The sequence below is a fragment of the Trichosurus vulpecula genome, chromosome 7, assembly GCF_011100635.1.
Source record: "Trichosurus vulpecula isolate mTriVul1 chromosome 7, mTriVul1.pri, whole genome shotgun sequence".
Taxonomy (NCBI): domain Eukaryota; kingdom Metazoa; phylum Chordata; class Mammalia; order Diprotodontia; family Phalangeridae; genus Trichosurus; species Trichosurus vulpecula.
The window spans coordinates 104,693,152-104,712,447 of NC_050579.1; the positions used below are offsets into that span (position 1 = coordinate 104,693,152).

Sequence of the window (19,296 nt, forward strand, 5' to 3'; positions counted from 1 at the left end):
GAAACTCCATATCTATTGAAAATTCATAGGGGAAAAAATAATATTTTACTATGTAAATAGCAAATCAGACGTGAGTTGCTGGAGTCCCAACTAAAGGTGGCATCACTGCAAGACATGTCCTGCCAACTCTTAGTTAATGCTGAAGGAAAAGACTGCTTAGAAGCCAAAGAAAAAGTCCATGTCATCGGAAATCGACTTAAACTACTCTTGAAAGAGGTTAGTCGTCATATCAAGGACCTCGAGAAGATCTTAGATATATCAAGCAGTCAACTGGTAAGTCTCTTATTCATCAATATGCCAACAGCTTAGTTCTCCTTCAGTTGCTGTATAGTTTGTATCTAGAAGACAGAATCTCCTTTTAAACTGAGAGTGCCTTTAAATCCAGCTATATAAAAAGTATTTATCAGAATGGAAAAGGCCTGATATAACAGACTTAGGGATTTTTTAGGTCCAAAAGAAATATTTTTTTTCACTCACAAAGGGATAACAGAACCCAACTATATTTTTATGTATGAGTACCAATCACTTTAGCAGTAAAATTTCTGCCAGGAACACAGAGAGTTCATCTTTGAACCACTCCTTTCTCTTTCTCTTTATGAAAGAACTGATTAACTATAGCAAGCAAAGTACCTGCCCCTTTCTAGGGCTGGGAAATTAATTTCTTGTGGAAAAAGAAAGTGACAGAGGGTAGGACGGAAGGGAGGGAAAAAGGAAACGAGGGAGGGAGGGAAGGTGTGTTGTTAAAAGATTCGTTTGTGAATTCCTGTCATGAGTATACAAGATCTCTTATTCTCTTCTAAGCATATATTATAAGCATATAAATCTATCCCAAATAATAGCAATGGCAGAAATAACATAATGTCCTTGACACCACAAATGGACTACTAGGTGATTTTGTCACAAAGCCCAGATGAGTGAGATTTCCCTCAGGGTCTCAGCCACTGCCTAGCTGTAAGTCTGTCATCTTTCACAAGCCACATTTATTGTTTTGCAACATGAAATCATAAGATTACTAAGGAAATCCCCAGTAGGGTTGAAAAAAATTTTAAGATAATAAATTGGCCTATAAAATGTCGAAGAGAAATAGACTATCTTCAGAGCCCATTTCAAATTCCGGTCCTAAGGACCTCACTATTAGAATCTGTAGTTTATTAAAATATACTAAAAGTCTGAGATTCCCACACCCTAACCCTTGGGCTGGTGATATTCAGAGAGTTCTGAGATTTATCTAACCAAATTCAATCTTAATAGGATTTATCTTCTTGGTCTTCTGCTGATGAGCTCGACACCTCAGGATCTGTGAGTCCTGTGTCAGGAAGAAGCACCCCAAACAGACAGAAAACGGTAAATTAATACTGACTATCTTCTCTCAGCCCTAAGGAGGAAACACTAGGAAGTAATAGTATTTGCAGCCAACAACAGGGTTCACAGCATTTTCATGAGGGAAAAGCAAATGGTGTGCCCCCTTCCCCCACAAGAGGTTTTCCTACAGTTTAATATTGCCTCCTCAATCCTGCTGCATTTCTACCCTGCATGAAATTAGTAATAGAAGATAGTATCTTTATTTTTAAGTTTTAAAAAAATCAGGGCTCAAAGTGTGGCTGGTGTGCAGGATATTTTTGTTGCTCAAGTGACCAGTTCTAGCAGGGTTTTCAGTTGTCCATTTGGCAGCTTGTTTCCTCTTTACCATTTTTTCAGCTAAAAGATCAGGCTGCCAACTAAAAAAGACTCATCAAAACTTTTTTTTAAAAAGTCTTAATAAGGCTCTTGATTTATTGAGCCTAATGATTTTATTAAACCACTTACAAATCTCCCTTATAAGGTTGTAAAATTCTTAAATTACCAGGTAAGCTGTTCTCCAAAGCTGCGCCTGGCTTCTGGCCTAGAAGACTTGTGGTGACTTGAGAGGTGGCTCTCTCTGGCCACCTGTATCAATGCAAGTGACCCTGATTTGTTCCTGAGCACCACTGAAACAACTGAGAATCAGATCAAAACAAACAAAAATAGCTAATTCTGTCCCCGCTGCCCTTTATACCTTGATCTTCGTATGTAACAAGAGATTTTTTTTGTCCTGTTTTATAGTTCTGTTGGTTTTTATTATTATCCCATTCTCCTTAGTTCATAGAATAATATTGATTTCATTTGCACTTTTTATAAGCATTTAAGTTCTGTCCTGGTGAACTTTATCATCTTTTTTAAATTGATTTTTGCAACATTCACTAGTTTCCTGTAGATCCTAGTTTCAGAATGTGAAGGAATACTGGCTTTTCAGTAATTTCCATTTCAGCCTCTAGAATGAGTATTTAACTTGTTGGTTCTTTAAACAGTTTTTTAAAAGGCAATCTCATGTTATTGTTTTATTAATCTACCAAGAAGGGGAAAATGGACACTTCAACATTCTAGAAGATGAAAAATATAACTGAATGAGATGATAAAGTGAATTCATATAAAATTTAAGTGGACAAGCATTTAGTTAAAAACATGCCAACTAGAAATCTATAATATTCATCTTTATCATCTGGCTATTTGGTTTATGTGCTTTACAACTCCATTCATGTGTGTCCACATCCACATTTTCCAGACCAGACTCTAAAGGTCCTTTGTTTACCTTGAAAAACAGCATAGATGAATACTCAGAACTTCTTGACTAATGTGAATAAATTCTTGAATACAGCCTATACCAAAATATATGACTAAAAACTAAGATAAAATAAAATTGTGCCACTCCTATAGAAGTGGTTAGAGTAATAATAGATTTCATGGATCTTTTAATAAATGCTAAGCAATTGGACATTGATTTCATTTGTTCAGCAGAAGAAAAGCCAGTTTCCTTGGTTCATGGGTATTGATCACCTCATTTGATTTGTGTTTTCCTTTGCTGCACTTTTAGTTTAATTTTCATCAGTAGCTTGTCTTTATTTGCCTGGACTGAACATTCTTCTTTCTTTACCCCCTATTCATTGCAAACAGCCACGGGGCAAATGTAGTCTCTCCCAGCCTGGACCCTCTGTCAACAATCCACATAGCAGGTACCTTATTCTCCTGGTTTCCACACTGTTCTAGAACTGCAAGAGGATGATGGAAAATGCCCTAATTGGGGCCAGCCTGCATCTAATCTGCCCTCAGAGTAAAGGGATCTCTTATTTTAGAAAACCCTTGCCCTCAGTAAGCAGGTTGGCAAAAGTTTGGGTTTCTTTATAAATACCAAAGTACTGTGGATTTTACGACACAAAGCTCTTGGTCCTCACACACACAAAAGAAAATCATTCCCCAACACAGGCACCATTCTGATATATTTTGCCAGATGGTGACCCTTTATATGTGTAACATAGAGACCATGTGCGGACATAACACTGTGGGATTCGTGGCAAATAATTTTTATCATCCTCTTAGTTCTAGATTTTACATTAAGACAGGTGATCGAACAATGCAATATTTTACCATTTACAGAACCCACAAATCTGAATAAAGCATACTAACACTCCCACCCTTCCCCACTCCCAGCTTTTGATTTTTTTTTTAATATTTTATTCAGTTTGTGGGTTTTGGGTTCTTGAGATTCTAAAAAATGAAAAGTCAGAATTTGGGTAACTTCATCTAAAAATCCTTAGCACCTTATCTCTTTGGCATTGCCTTCAGCTCCTCTGTAGCCGACACATTAATATATCACTAACTGTCCTTGACACTTAGCAGAATGCTTGCATCTGCTTCGCTCTGGGAGCAAGACCAGTGTCCACTACTCTGTGACCACTAGAGAGCAGACTTACAGCTGCCGCTTTTTGCTTTCCACCTTGTCTCCAGTAGTCTATCATTTCTGCAGCTAACAGTGCTTTTGCATTCTTCCTTGTTGGTGTGATGTGTCTGTGTTCCTTCACTCTTTCACTGATCAGTTCATGTGTCCACCTCTCCCAACCTCAGATAATTTTAAGAAGAGAGAAAGAAAGAAAGAAAATTCCAAATTCCAGTCCTAGGCACTTCACTGTTAGAACAGTTCAGCGGCCTGGAAGTTTATCTGGGCTATAGCACAACTCTGAATTCCTAAGGAAAGGGATAGGAGGAAGTCTAAAATGGCAAATAATCATTATTTGATATTTTCAGTTTGCCAGTTGTGACAATTGTATATGAGACTTCTCACTCGGCTGCCCCAAGGTATTGAAATTACAAAATAGATATTTTGATGTGTCCCCCTTTATTAGACAATACATAGATACATAGATGTATGTGTGTATATACATACTTACATACACACATATATACATAGCTGTATTTGGTTTGAAAACAAAGATTTTCCTAGCAAAATGGCAATTAATAAATGTGACTGGCAAAATGCAGCTCTGCACCTTCAGAGTTAGCTACTACTCTTCATGGGCTGTGTTCACAGTTCTCATGATGCATTCCTCGGCCTCTGCAATAGAGGTAGTGGTGCCGTACTGGCAGACAATTGTCTTGTGGGCTCCCTCTCCTCCCCCTTTCCCCACCCTCCCCCCCACACACACACCACTTCTTGGAGAACATTACTGCCATTTGGGAGGCAGAAGAGCAATTGTGGCTCAGACAAAAGTGGGAGGAGAGGGTTACAAAGTTACAGCACAAGCCGGTCTTCCCCCTGATGATCACTGGAAGCTAAATTCAGGCAGACATATGTATTGGCCTTGGAGCATAGGTACAAATTGATTCTGTTCCCCTCCCCCTCCGCCCAGACCCTCTCCCTGCATTTCTTCTCAGGATTTCAGGCGTCTCTATGTGCAGGGCTGAGCAGGTGCTTCAACATGCATCTTACCAGTGCTTTGCAGCTTGGGGAACAGCCCCCCTTCTAGCTGGGGCATCCACGCGGCACCTTTCACATCAGCTCTGTCCAGCACTGTTTATTAACACATCTCCTTAGCAGTACAACACAATGCTTAATTTGTTACTCAGACAGGCATGGAATACAAACGAGTTTCACCTGAATGGTAAACTTAATCAAACACACTAGGCAGACAGGTTGCGGTTGAAGTGGACTGGGTTTTTTAACTCATTGGCGCCGCTGTTTGGGGTGCACCCACTGTGGGCAATGAATGCAGCTCCTGCTGGGAAAGGATTAACTTACAGTAGTACATGCTGTCACATTGTTCTGGAATATTTTCACATCAGAGTACTTCGTATTTGATCTTGCCCTGGATCAGCAAACTTGAGAGGTTACAGTAGTTAGGGCAGAAAACCTCAACGATTTAGGAATGTTGACCCCAAAAGTTAAGAGTGGAAATTTTTAAACCAGGTTATTTTTTTGGTTTTTGCTTTCTTCTTTTATTTGAGTGGTATGGGCAGGGGCAGGGATTGGTGTAGAATTTTTTGTTTGAAATCAAATTTCATTTCCTTGTTTGTCAATTTCTGTCTTCTATGTAATGCAGTTTAGTCTTGCCATTATGTGTCTGCTCCATGAGCACGGTATTCGGTTGAGTTTATTACATAGCTAGAAAATTTAACGAATCCAAAATTCATAGTGAATTTTATGCTGAATTAATTGATGAGGGTCCCCTACACACACACACACACACACACACACACACACACACCCTTCCCTTTTCACATCAGATTCTAAGACCATTGAGAAACTGTGTACATTCATATCTATAGTCAAAAATTTTATCTAAGAATAGTTGTTTTAAAACATATAATGTTGCTGGTCATGGTGGCACATGCCTGTTATCCCTACTAGTAGAAAGACAGAGGCTTGCTTGCTTGAACTCAGGAGTTCTGAGCTGTAATATGGCTCAAACCAATTAAGTGTGTACCCTCTGGTAATGGTGGGGCCACCAGGCTACTTAATAAGGCATCAGAGACAGCAAGTCAAAATTTCTGTGATGATCAGTAGGGGGATTGGGCCTCTATCACTGGACACTGCACTCCTACCCTGGGTGATTTAGGGAGAAGTAGTCTCCAAAAAATAAAAACAAACAAACAAAAAATATTGTGTTTAACAAATTAGACTCAAATTTTGATGTGAGGATCAGTCTCTTTCATCCAACCCTGTCCAAATTCTAGAACAGAAGGCCTGGTTAATGCTTGTATATAAAAGCCTGTGGCCTTAGAGGTTAGCTAGTTCAGCCCTCTCATTTTATATATTAGGAATAGTTAAGTTATTTCCCAAGCTTGTGCAGTGGAATAAGTGAGATTGGAACCTATGTCTTCTGACTATACCACTATTCCACAAAGATAGTATAACAAAAAGGTATGTTAGAATGATTATGGACTATAAATGGTTTATACATGAATTCAGCTACATTGTGTTTAGATAGACGGAGACTCATACTGGAATCTCACCATAAAAACTGTTTGTTAGAGTGGCATTCAGTAAAAGCTGATCTCTGTCTCAGATCTGTGCAGGAAGCTCTATTAAAATCCCCAAAGAAGTTTATTCAACATTTAAATTATAGGTCCGGTCCCTATCCCTTCCCTACTGTACAGGAGTGGTATCAAACTCAAAAATCAGTTTCCTCTATGTAAAGCAATTCTGTGTATTGAGTCCTAATGACAGTGCTAAATATTAAGGCTCCAATACATTTCTCTTTCCCTTTTTTTGCTATATAACAAGGTTCTCATTAATACAAATGATGAATTTCTCTAGATATGATTCCACTAATCAGATTTGGGCTGGAACCATTAACCACATTTTACATAATTGTAACTTTAAATACTGAGAATTTGAATACACGTGACCATTTCCCTATATTCATTATTTGCACTAATCCTTTACTTAATTCCCAAAATATCATAGGAACATAGATGTAGACTGACTTCACATATCATCTAGTCTAATGCCCCCATTTTATAGGTTAGGAAGCTGAGGCCCAGAGAAGTCAGATGTCTTGCTCAGGTTCACATAGCTAGTAAATAGAAAAGGCAAGATTCAAACCCAAGAAAGCTCTGACTCTCAAATCCATCTCACTTGTTACTGTTCTGCGTTTCATATCAGATGAATAAACTACCCCCTGAAAATGTTAAGTATTTTACAAGGTTCATTATGCAGTTGAAGTCACTTCTGGGTGACAAAAGTTCCACGGAATGCTCCTAGAATTCAGTAGTATCTTATTTGTTAGGAGGCTAGTCTGTTAATTCCCGTAACTGTCTGTTTACAAAGCTGGGTAGTGCCATGGATAGACAGAGTGCTGGACATAGAGTGTGGAAGGCATGAGTTCAAATCTTACCTTAAGGTACTTACTAGCTGTGTGACCCTGGACAAGTCACTTAGCCTTTCTCAGTCTCATTTTCCTTCTCTGTAAAATGGGCATGGTAACAGCAACTACCTCCCAGGGTTAAAGATAAAATTGGATGATATTTGTAAAGCACTCTGTGGACTTTAAAGTGCTAGCCACCATTATTGTTGTTGTGTACAGTTCAAGAGGCAGGATGGTATAATGGTCAGCAACTGGCTTCAGAGCTAGGAAGACCTGGATTCAAGTCCTATCTCTGAGACCTACTTGATATGTGATCCTGGGGAAGTCTAACCCTAACCTCTCAATTGTCTAAGACTTTAAATTGCAGAGAAGGTGCCAGCCTCACTAGTAGAAGGAATTTTCTCAATAGGGAAGTTCATTATACCAATGAAATTACAAATCCAGTCTCTGTCCCTTACCCCTATTGTCTGCAGCACCGGTTTCAAACCCAAATAGAAATGGGTGCCACTAACCCATACACAAGGATCCCTACAGTTCTCGTGTTGACTTCAAAAACTACCCAGGTTTACATATTTTTCTTTCTTCATTTTATTAAATAGTTCTCAATAACATTTTAATCTGGTTCAGTCCATACTTGGGAGTATTGTGGGCCCTGCATGTTTGACCACCTCTGTTCTAGAACCCCATAGACCAAGATCTTGGTCCTCCCTAGTAATAAAGAATTTTAGTGGTTAAGGTGGTATAAGACCAATTCAGAAGCTTGGATCAGTGTATGGTAGGCCTGTGGTGGCCCTAGTCCAAGATAAAGTATTGGGTCTGGAACTAAAATATATCCAAACTTTCAGGTTGTCCCTAAAAACACGGCAACTCCTAGGAGTGATTACAGGTAAAGGATAATGCCCCTTTTCCTAAAAACCTCCTCTATGTAATAAAACCACACATCTGTTTCTCCAGATATAGCTGCCACATTGTTTTCTTCTGATGAATTATTTAATCTATCTCCCATATTAACTAACAGGTTATGAAGTTCCTGCGAATATTTTTAACAACTCTTCTAGCAAAGTGTTTTGATTTCAATGATATTGGAACAGACTGGATCCTTCTCATTTCCTTGATTGCAACTTTTTTTTCCAAAAGAAGTACTTTTCAATTCTTGCCTCCATTCCCCCTTAAGTGCTGTTTTGTTTTTCCCATTGGACCCATACTTACACTGACAAAGTAAGGTAGGGCATTGAATCAATTTCCAGGTTAATTTAAATGAGGAAAAAAAAACCCTACTATTGAAAGGAAGGGGATTTTTTTTATTAAAACTATCTTGCCTGTCTTCATCAATCAGATTTCTTGGTTCAGCTTCCATTTCATTTTGTCAGTGTAGACACATTCTAAACATAGAGCAGTAACCATGTCCATTAAGGTAGCAGTGCCAAGGGAAGAAGAAAGAAAAGGGCCAGAGGCTAGTCAAAAGACTGCCTTTGTTCTTTCTCTTGGAAATCCTCCCAAACCTCTATTGAAACCCAGGTGTCTTTAGGCCAAAGATAAATATTAAAAGAGTACTTTTCGCCCCAGGATCATTAACCCTGTTGGGACTTTAAAGGCAAAAACCAGATCCACCATTAACAAGAGGTGACTTTGGTCACTCGAGCCTTAGTGCTTTCCCCTTCCCCGCCAAAAAAAGGAGAAGGGGGTTCTGTAAGGAGGTAGATTGCAGTTTTCAAGGGAAGCCAACTCCTAGGAAGGTAATTAAGCACTGTGTGTTCCCTTTGTCCCTATCTCAGCCCATTAACTCTTGGTGTGTTGGCATTCTTAGACTGTAGAAAGCCTGTTCTAATTGAACTTTAATAAGGAATGCTCTGATGCTGTTAAATGTGCCATGTCCTTTCAGGGGGCTCTTTACAATATATGACTCTATACAACACAAGAATAAGAAGTTTTTCTTCTGGTTCAAGAGCATAATGTTTAATGTGCAACCTTTGTTTTGATTTTGAACTTTGACCTAAACATCCAAGAAAGTTCATCTTTCTTTCAACCCTTAATTCAAATTTGCCGGGCAAATTTCACCACCAGTTATGTGCATAAGTCAGTCCATGTCTGGAAGGCTTAAGAATCCTCTGCAATAAATGAATCATGACAAATCATCTTTCTAGATGGACATTAATAATTGTACTATTATTAGTGACCCTTAACTTGGCCATAATAAACAGGTTCTAAATAAGGAGTATCATCTAGCTGAAGACTGATAAAAGTTGTCAAATCAATCTAGACTGAAGAAAGTCTGTTCAATATCCATGGTCACTCAAGCCCACCTATTTAAGGATACTCCAAAGCAGGCCAGTGAAACATTGCTCCAGTAGGAAGGAAGGAAGCAAGGAAGGGAGGGGGAGGGGAGACAGAGACAGAAAGAGAGAAAGCAAGCATTTCCATGCTATAGTTACTTGTTCCAAGTACTGGAGATACAAAAGCAAAGACAAACCCTGTCCTCAAAGAGCTTACTTTCTAAGGAAGGAACTAAAACATAGGAGTGGTGTCTGATCAGTGGGAAATCAGATGGTTCCAAGTGTTTTCAGCTATGAGTACACTCTTTAAATTCATCCCATAACCTTCTCGATGTGAGATAGCCATGTCACAGTTGTGAGCCAGAAGCTCATATCTATTCTTTCATAAATGAACAAATCTAAATAAACGGAGGTCACCGGAAACCACATTGGACTGAGTCAGGAGGCCTGAGTACTAGTGCTGCATCTGCCAGCAACTACCTGTGTAACCTCACAATAAAAGGCTTTTCTCTCAGATCCTCAGTTTCCTCCATGCTCCTCTTTTTTCTTTCTTTTTTTTTTAACCTGTTAAATGAGAGATTGGCCCAAGAGATCTCTAGCTTGAAGACTCTTTGAGTCTGTGACTCAGGAGCTAAAATTAAAGAGGAAGTCTTGCCTGCTGCCCGTTCATGTGTCATCATATTCTTTCTGTGACATTTCCACGGAATGAATCATTTCGTTAGGTATCGTGTATGTGTGTAATTTATGTATCAGCCTAGCTACGTACTAACAGGCTCAAAAGATTGGCTGTAGGTTGATCCATTTTTTGATCCTAGTAACTTTTAGAGACCAACTGCTACTTTATAAAGAAGTTTCAATCTATGTTGATGGATGGAATACCCATATTTATAGAATCACAGTTCCCTAAAGTTTTGAAGTATATCATTTTCCACAGCGCATGCCTGAATTTACTTCACCTACTTTTAATGTCAGAGCAGTTCTTGGTTTGACCAGTAGATGGCAAACATTCTTTTTGCTTTCTTCGTATTAACATAGGATTTAGAGCTGGACGCTCAAATGAAGTGTCTTTAATTTGCCCAATCAATGAAAGAAGAACAGTTCCATTGAATCATAAAAATCTTAGAGCTAGAAGGGACCTTAGACATTTTAGGGAACTTTATTTTTTAGGGCCTTTATTTTTTTATTTTTTGTTGGTCTTTGTATAACCAGTGCATAGTACACTGCCTTGTACATAGGAGATATTCCATACATGTCTGTTGAACTGAATTTTTGAATCTTGTACAATCCCTTATTTTACCAAGAATCCAATGGCTAGATAACTCTGTAGATACTCTGAGCTTCCACACTAGTTGTGCTGTTCCCCTTCCCAGCTGTGTTTGTTAGACCAGCGTTAGAATTTTGGGCAAGACCTAGTTTCCACTCCACCAAGGCAAGTCTGGGCTAGTTTTAAACATGCCCCACCTAACCAGTGTTCTGTTGTGTTCTTGTTCTCTCTCTCTCTCTCTCTCTCTCTCTCTCTCTCTCTCTCTCTCTCTCTCTCTCTCTGAGAGTTACATGGTACATATTATGATTGTATCTCTCCACACATTGGTTTCTACCTATTCAAGATGTTTCCTTAAATACTTTAGAAACAGTATCTACACCCAGTATGGGGGAGAGGGAATGCCACAACAGTAATGTGGTATTCCAATAGAATATGCTTCACTTATCCAATACACTTTTGATATGACACATAACTTCCTTTGTCCTTTCCATCAGTTGTACTTCAATGAACTTGTAGTTGCCACTAGCTATCTATCTGCCCCACAAAAAAAAAAAAAAGCAAACCATCATTATCAACAACAACAAAACAGAGCAGTGGAATTTTCAGTCTCAAGGTCTTAGGGCATCCAAACCAGAATCCCACTTTGCAAGATTCAATAGCCAATAAAAGAACTTTCCCAAGAGATCCTGAAACCTGTGAGCTTTTTCTTCCCTACCAACTAAACCCAAAGCGATTATTGTCACTGCATTTAGCATCCTTAATCACTATAGTCAAATTCCTACAGTGAAAGCTTGCCAGGGCAAGGTGCTGATTCTGTGCAAAATCAAATTACAACGTACACTCTCTAGGCCTAATCCGGCTTTCATAGGTCTTTCCAAATTGCCAGGGATGTACTTTTGCATTTGTTTCATGGGTTTTCATGTACTGGAAATTGTTTATGATATTTAAATATGAGTAACCTTGTCTAAGATATTCCTTATGTTCTCAGACTCAGTATGTATTGCCTCACGTATTCATGTTTTAAGTATTCTAGAGCTAGTTAATTTCTTCTGGTAAATTTGTATAAAGCAATTATCTTTGTTAATGGAAAATGTTTTGCTGAATTAAGAGAAAAAATTAGTGGAATCTGAGCCTCTAATTAGTTATTCTTTAGTTGATTGATTAAATGTTTATTTTGCATCAGTACAGTTTCCAAACAACTTTTGCTAGTATTGGGGAAATAGCATGGGCTCTTTGCAAGCCAGTGGCGGGTAATTGCTCAGCTGAATTATATTTGGCATATTCCTGTAGATTCCAGGAAGAGTAACCAAACCAAGAAGCAATGTCCTTTACAAGTGTTTTTGTTCATTCTCTGTGTTGATTCTTTCCTCAGGTCCATAAGAGGTGGCTCCGATTCCTCCCCTTCTGAGACCCAGCCAGCTCAGTCCTGCCAGGCCTTCCTCCTCAGAGTCCTCAGAGCCGCTTTACCTCTTCAGCTTCTCCTTTTGCTCTTAATTGGTCTTGCCTGCCTTGTACCAATGTCTGAGGAGGACTACAGCTGTGCCCTCTCCAATAATTTTGCCCGATCATTCCACCCCATGCTCAGATATACCAATGGCCCACCTCCTCTATGAATTAGAAGACTAGTATTCATCTGTACATGTACTATTAGCAGGAGAATCTGGCAAAAAAAAAAAAAAAGGCAAATACACAATTGGAAAAAGAAATTAAAACCTATCCGAAAAAAGGACCTTTGCCAAATGGAATGCACATAGGGTGGCAGCTCCCTATATCTCCTAGATCTTGTGTGCAAATCATTACGTTGGCAGTAGGTCATGACGAGGGAGAACGTGAACAGAGCCAGTATTTTGGAAGAAACTTCAATTTCCAAATTCAGAACCCTAGTACTAAGAAGACTTTTGAGTAATAGCTACCAGTGGCCTGGGACATTTGCCACCTGAATTCTGGCCTTTGCCTGGTTCTGTGGATAGCCAAGGATTTTATTATACTGTCAGAGTAACTTTCCTATGTGCTGCTGCCCAGCTCTTGTTAGCCAGTCGTCCCAAAGTACCCTATCAGTATCATGGGATCTACAAATCAGCCAGTGCTTAAGAGATTTTAGAATCTTGTACCATACTATTTTAAAGAGCTTCAATAGCTGCTTACTTTTTACCTTGGTTACTTTTTCAGGCATGATGTTCTAACCTTTGCTTTGGATGCACAGGCTGTAAATCTAAAAAGCACTTTTTTAAAAAGGTTTAAAGAAAACTGGATGTAATAAATAAAATCATGGAAGGTTTTATGAGAAAAAAACTATTGAATGTTAAGTAAAAAAAAGAAGATATTTATGTATGTACAGTTTGCTAAAGCCGTTTTGTTTGTATTGATTTATTTGCATTTATTAGAGATACCCTAAAATATTTGTCTGTTCTTTTTTAATGATAATATTGAAAAATCTAAGTTTCGAGATTAAGCAGGGGAAATTAAAATATAACCATATGTATCTACAAATGTTTCATTTATTTTCCTCACAAAAAGTCACATTAGCGTGACAGTCAAGGACAAATATAATAGCAAAGGCTTTAAAAATATAGATATAGATTGCGGCCATCATAAAAGTAACACTACTTTTCTTTTCTAAAAGAAAAATTATTTGTCACTTTACTATAATGTGTTAGAAATTTGCTTTAGTTACATGGAATGAATGAAGAAAAAAATCATTTATTAAGGGCTTACTATATACCAAGAACTGTGATAAGTTTTGAGGATGCAAATACAAAGAGAGAGAGAGAGAGAGAGAGAGAGACAGAGGAAGAGAACAGAAGAGGCTAGTGGAGGAAGAAGAGGAGGAGTTGGGGGGTCCCTGTCATCAAGGAACTAACATTCTTTCAGGGTGCAACAACAAATGGGGCTGATAGAAAATTAGAAAGATGGTAAGGGGAGCAATGGTTTCCAAGCTGCTTCAATTTTTAAAATATATTACCTTATTTAGATTTTAGTATTTTCCAGAATGAGGAATTCCAGAATAGGAAATTTTGGCATTCAAGGGAGATATACCCTAGAGGTCTCTTTGAATAGGGAAATCCACAAACACTGTACTGAAAAGAGGGAAAGGAAGGAAATGGAATCAATCAACAAGCATTTACTAATAGTAATAAGAATAATGTCTATAATGGGTCAGGCACTGTGCAAAACAAAAATGGTTTCTGCTGGCAAGAAGCTTATATTCAATCAAAGAAGACATAGATACATAGATACACATACATAAAACATATATACAAGGCACACACATCAGATGGGAAGTCACTAACAACTGAAAGGACCAGGAAGAGCCAAGAGGAAGACAGTCATAGGAAAACAGGAGTCTGACCTACTCTTTCCAGACATCTGGTGTATGTGAGTATTTCCCATTTCTCCTTAAAGAGATTAGTCTTCTCTTCCCCACCCCATGCCACCCCCCCTGCCTTGGCTCTTTTCCCCTAAAAGGGATGATTTGGGTTTTGACTCAAATGGAGAACTTGGACTAGCCTGACCTAAGGAGATTAGACCAAGTGTTTCCACATTCTAAACTGGTATTGACCCCTTGCAATTTTAGTCATCTCACAACTATACATGTGAAAGCTCTACTAAATATATGGTATATGTGTTGTTAGTTACTGCAAAGAAAGTATAATTTGTCTTTGGAGCCTTCCCATCCCCCTTCAGAATCCTTTTCTTTTTTTTTTCCAGAATCTTTTTCTAACTAACCCAACGTACCCAAATTTCTGTGCTCTCTAACTGTCCAAAATTCCCCATTCTGTCCAGACTTAGCTTTTCCCAAAGTGTCTTATACTTCAAAATCATCCCTCTCCCTCTTCTCTGCCAGCATTAGGAATTTCTACACCTCTGATCTTTGTTGCTGATCTCAGTGAGATGCTGATCTATCTAACCAATGTAAAAATACCTAAGAGGCTCAATTTGACCAGATACCTCCCAAAAGAAATGCTACCTAATCATTCAGAATTGGATACTGGCTGAATATTTAATAATATGTCACAGAGATGCAAGCTGGGAAAACTGAGTCAACTCAATTCAAGTGAATTTAACAAATATGTATTACATGCTTTCTCTATGTCAGACACTGAAAGTACTGGGGATCCAAAAGACAAAAATGATACAGTCCCTACTCATAAGAAGCTTACATTCTACAGAGAGGAAAACATGGGTACAGATAAGGAAATATAGAAAATATATAAAATAAATGCAAAGTAATTTTTAGCATGATGGGATTAACAACTGAGGGAATCAGAAAAGACTTCTTATAAAAGAAGGCACTTGTAAAAAAGCCTGAAAGGGAGCTTAGGATTCCCAGCAAGATCATCTAATCCAACTCCTTCATAGTACAAATGAGTAAACTGAGTCCCAGTGAGGTGAAGTCACTTGCCTAAGGTCACATAGATAGTAAATGGTAATGGATCTAAAAACAGGTCAACTCTCCAAATCCAGGGTTCTTTGTACTATAACTACCGTGAGGGTATGTTAGGCTGCTTCAACTCTTAAAAGATGAAAATAGCCAACAGCTATTCATTCATTACATGAAGAACGTGAAAAGAGTACAGGACCCATGACTGTGGGTCTTTATAACTGCAACAACACTCACACAGCAACCATCTAGATCAGGCCCTTGTCACCATTTACCTAAACTATTACAACTGTCTTCTAAATGATTTCCTTGCCTCACATCTCTCCTTATTCCCATCCATCCTTCATTCAGCCATCAAAGTGATTTTCCCAAAACATTGGTCTAACTATATCCCTACATCCTTCCTGTCCATCACTCAGTAAACACCAGTGGCTCACTATTACCTCTAGGATCTAATAAACTCTGCTAAGGTAAACTGAGACCAGATTGTGGAGGATCCTGAATACCAAACTGAGGAATTTGTATTTTAACTTACAAGCAAAGGATAGCCATTGAAGGCTCTAGAAGCATCGTGGGAAGAAAACACTTTTAGGAAGAATAATCTAGTTGAGTAATGTGTAACAAGTTAGAAGAAGGACATTCAGATCGGATCCTTAGTCTGAATCTATGAAGTTTTTTAAAAAATCCTTTAATAATTATTTCAATAGAGTTGTTTTCCTTCATAATCCTATATAATTTTGTACACTTAGAAACATCAAGTAGAAGTCTATAGGCTTTACCAGCCTGCCAAAAATGGTTCATGACACAAAAATAGTCAATAACTCTCTGTTTAAGAAGCAAGGAGACCGATTCTTTTAGATTACTGAAGTAATCCAGGCATGAAATGATAAGTACCTGAACTAGGGAGGTGACAATATGAAATTAAAAAAAAAAGAAGGGACTAGTAGGAGATACAGAAGTTGGTTATTTATTGGATTGGGGAGGTAGAGAGGTGCCCTTTGATTGAGACTGGGTGAGCAGAGAAATGACAGCTGCCAGCAGAAATAGGGAGGTCAGAATAGGAACCTCAATTGGGAGAAGGTATTGAGTGATTGGTTCTGGAAGACATTGAATGTAAGGTGATACGTGAGACATTCAAGTGAAAATGTCTAGGAGATAGTTAAGACATCCAATTACAATTTAGGTAAGACACCAGGACTGGAGCTACAGGTTTTGCAGTCATGCATGATGATGATAATGAAGTAGTGAGAATGGCTAAGTTCTCTTAGGAGTGGGGAAGAGAAAAAAAACAGAAGAGGTTCAAATGTGGAGCTTCGAGGAGTACCAGCAGTTACGGAATAGGGGGTGGGGTGGGGGAGTGGGAAGAGATTAATAAGATCTTCAAAAGGGATAATTTAAAAAAAACTCAAAATAATGTAGTTGTAAAAAAGCAAAGGGAGGGGAGTTTTGGTGAAAAACAAAATAGGGCTTATAGGGAATAATATCAATGTTAGCAAATGATCAAGGAAAAAAGTCTTCTGAGTTTGGGAAGAATGAAGTCATTGGTGGTCTTATAGAGAGCAATTTCAATAGATTTCTGGATGAGGAGAGAGCAGGTGGCTAGGAAATGGAGGTAGCTTAGAGAAATTCTGTGCTGGAAGGGAGTAAGAAATAGGATTATGGTCAAGGTTGTGTTACCCCAAATGAAATCATAGACTAAAAGCACATTCCAGAAAGCTTGTTGGGTCTTTTTCCCCTTCACACCTTTTCTCATGCTGTTCTCTCTACCCTGTTCTCTTCTAATGTCTCCTCACCTCTTAAGTAAGAATGAATGAGTTCTCTTAGGGGTAGGGAATAGAAAAAGACCCATAGAGGTCCAAGGATGGAGCTTTGAGGAGCATCGACAGTTGGTGAATGAAAGAAGAAAAGAGTTGAACAAGATCTTCCAGGAGGGGTAATAAAGGAACCGAGGTAATATAGTTGTAAGAAAGTTAAGTTGGTCATCAAGGACCAACTTAAATTTCAGCTCCTCCTTAATGCTTTCCCTAGTCACCCTATCCAGGAATGACTTATCTGAAACCTTGTCTCAATTCATATGGCGACATTCCAGGGAGGCAGTATTGCGTACTGGAAAATACTGGATTTAGAGTATGAGAACATGATTTTTAATCCCAACTCTGCCACTTACCTCCTGTGGGGCCTTAGGCTAGATCCTTAACTTCTCTGGGTCTCAGTTTCCTGATTTATAAAAAAGAGGGGATTGGACCTGATAATCCCTAAGACCCAAACCTTCCCTAAATCTAAACTGTTTGTAAAGGTGTAAATTTCCTGAGGAATTGAAATAACAATCAGGGCTGTCCTTGTCAAAGAGAAGGCACTCCCATGTTCCCTGTGTTTTACTTTTCCTCCTGGGGAAGAGAGATAGTAGTATTCTTGCCCTGATTGGTGTTGGGACTATGAAAGGTAGTGTGGAAGAAGTAGATGAACCTGAGTACGAGTTTGGGGTAAACATGTTCTCTCCAGATAAAATAACCTCAGAGACCAAGGAAACAGAATTCTAGGGTTTGCACCTTACTTCCCTCCTTATTGGCAACAACAGGATGAACAAGAGTGAGTCTGTTTTAAAAGGGACCTCCACCATCTTAGTAATTTCCTGCCAAAATAGAGAATTCTGATAAGACTAACTACAGAGCAGGGCATTTCCCAAGCTTAAACTTAGCAATTCCTATGACCCTAAGATTTGCACACTTTCCCATTTATACTTCAGAATGCCACTAATTGGCCATGTACCTGAGTCAAGTCTAAAAGCTACTAAAACTCAATCTATACCCTATGAAAGTACCAGCCTGAACAGTCTTCCTTAGCAGCACTAACAAATTACTTTTTCTTTCAGTCTGGCTACTCAGTTTTTGCCTCCCAGACTTGCAGACCTAATGGTAGATGAAATTCTACTCAGCCTGTCATGAAACCAGGGCTGGGAAACTCCTACAATAAAGTCATTAGGGAGGGATTATTCTTCTTTAGCCATGCATCTGGACAATATTCGACCATACTTCTTGGCAGCTCAGTATTATGACTCTGGTGTGTAGGTCTTTTCTGAAACTGGAGCACTGCCTTTCTCACAAAAAAAGAGATCAACATTCAAGCATAAATAATAGGAAAATTGAAGTCAGTGATAAGCTGGTGGGTGTTCCTCAGCCTCTTTTCTAGGAACTGGCCTGCTACTTTGTGGGGGCATCTTGAATCATTGATGAGTCATGGTTTAAAGGAATATGTTATTGATTAAGGAATGTTGCGGAGGATAGCCCCAGTAGGGTCATTTGATAGCCCATACAAAACATCCTAGCCCAAAGTCTCATTTACAGTTTCATTAATTAAAATCAAATTGAGTGACATAACATTGAAACATGAACATGGAAGTTATGAGGAAGTGGGGTTTGGGAGTAACTACTTTCTGCAAGATTATGAGTTATATAACAAGAGCCAATCCATAGATGTGAAGGAGACACTTATCCAGAGGTCTGCCTACCTCATTGGATATACTGAGGGAAAGGCAGTTCAAGAACGTTCAACACTCATATGTGGACAGCAGTTAGCCTAGCTATTCCAGCAGTGTGGAAAGATAGGGACAATTTCATTTTCATCACAGTGCTTCCTGGAACTGAAAAAGCATTTGATTAATGACAGAAAACTGGTGACTACTAACTACAAACTCCTTTCTAGTATAGTTAATATGAAGAGAGGATGTATTACTATTGCAGGGCCTGAGACGTAGAAACCCAAATGAATAAAGGTTTAAAAAAAAGGGAGCATCGGCAGAGAAATGATAAAACAGGTGAGATCCATTGAAAAGGACACTGCTAATCAGTAGTCTGAGAGATAAAACAAGGGTCATGAAAGGGCTAGAAATGGAAGAGCAATTTCAAGCAACACGGAAGAAAGAATCCATGTGGGATTTGTGCTACTAAAATATTTTCAAATCTAGAAAAAAAGGTATTCGTGGAAAATGGTTATGTAACCAGAAATATATGGGTAGGATTGAAAGGTCTGCAGGAAAGGCATATGTTTTAGTGCAGAAAGGTTGTCTCTCTGGAAGCAAGACATTGTTATGGCAAATTTCTTGAAAATCGAAGTAACACTAAAATCCAGTCTTCCTACTTTCTCTGGGAAAAAAAAGATAAAAGTGGCAAAGAGCATTTGAAGAAAGGCTGAGATGAAAAAGCCAGCACTAGTTCATGCGAG

The 19,296-nt window shown here is 38.7% G+C and overlaps 1 protein-coding gene across 2 annotated transcripts in view; it reads left to right on the forward strand.

The window, feature by feature from the left end:
- Positions 1–13,180, forward strand: part of SYNE1 (spectrin repeat containing nuclear envelope protein 1) — a 593,153-nt gene extending 579,973 nt beyond the window's left edge. For both annotated transcript variants that reach the window (XM_036766002.1, XM_036765999.1), the window contains 4 exons: positions 61–273; positions 1,252–1,344; positions 2,971–3,029; positions 12,067–13,180. In XM_036766002.1, coding sequence (XP_036621897.1) covers positions 61–273; positions 1,252–1,344; positions 2,971–3,029; positions 12,067–12,307 — 606 coding nt within the window. In that variant the 3' untranslated portion in view covers positions 12,308–13,180. The remainder of the gene's footprint in view (positions 1–60; positions 274–1,251; positions 1,345–2,970; positions 3,030–12,066) is intronic.
- Positions 13,181–19,296: the final 6,116 nt, after the last annotated feature.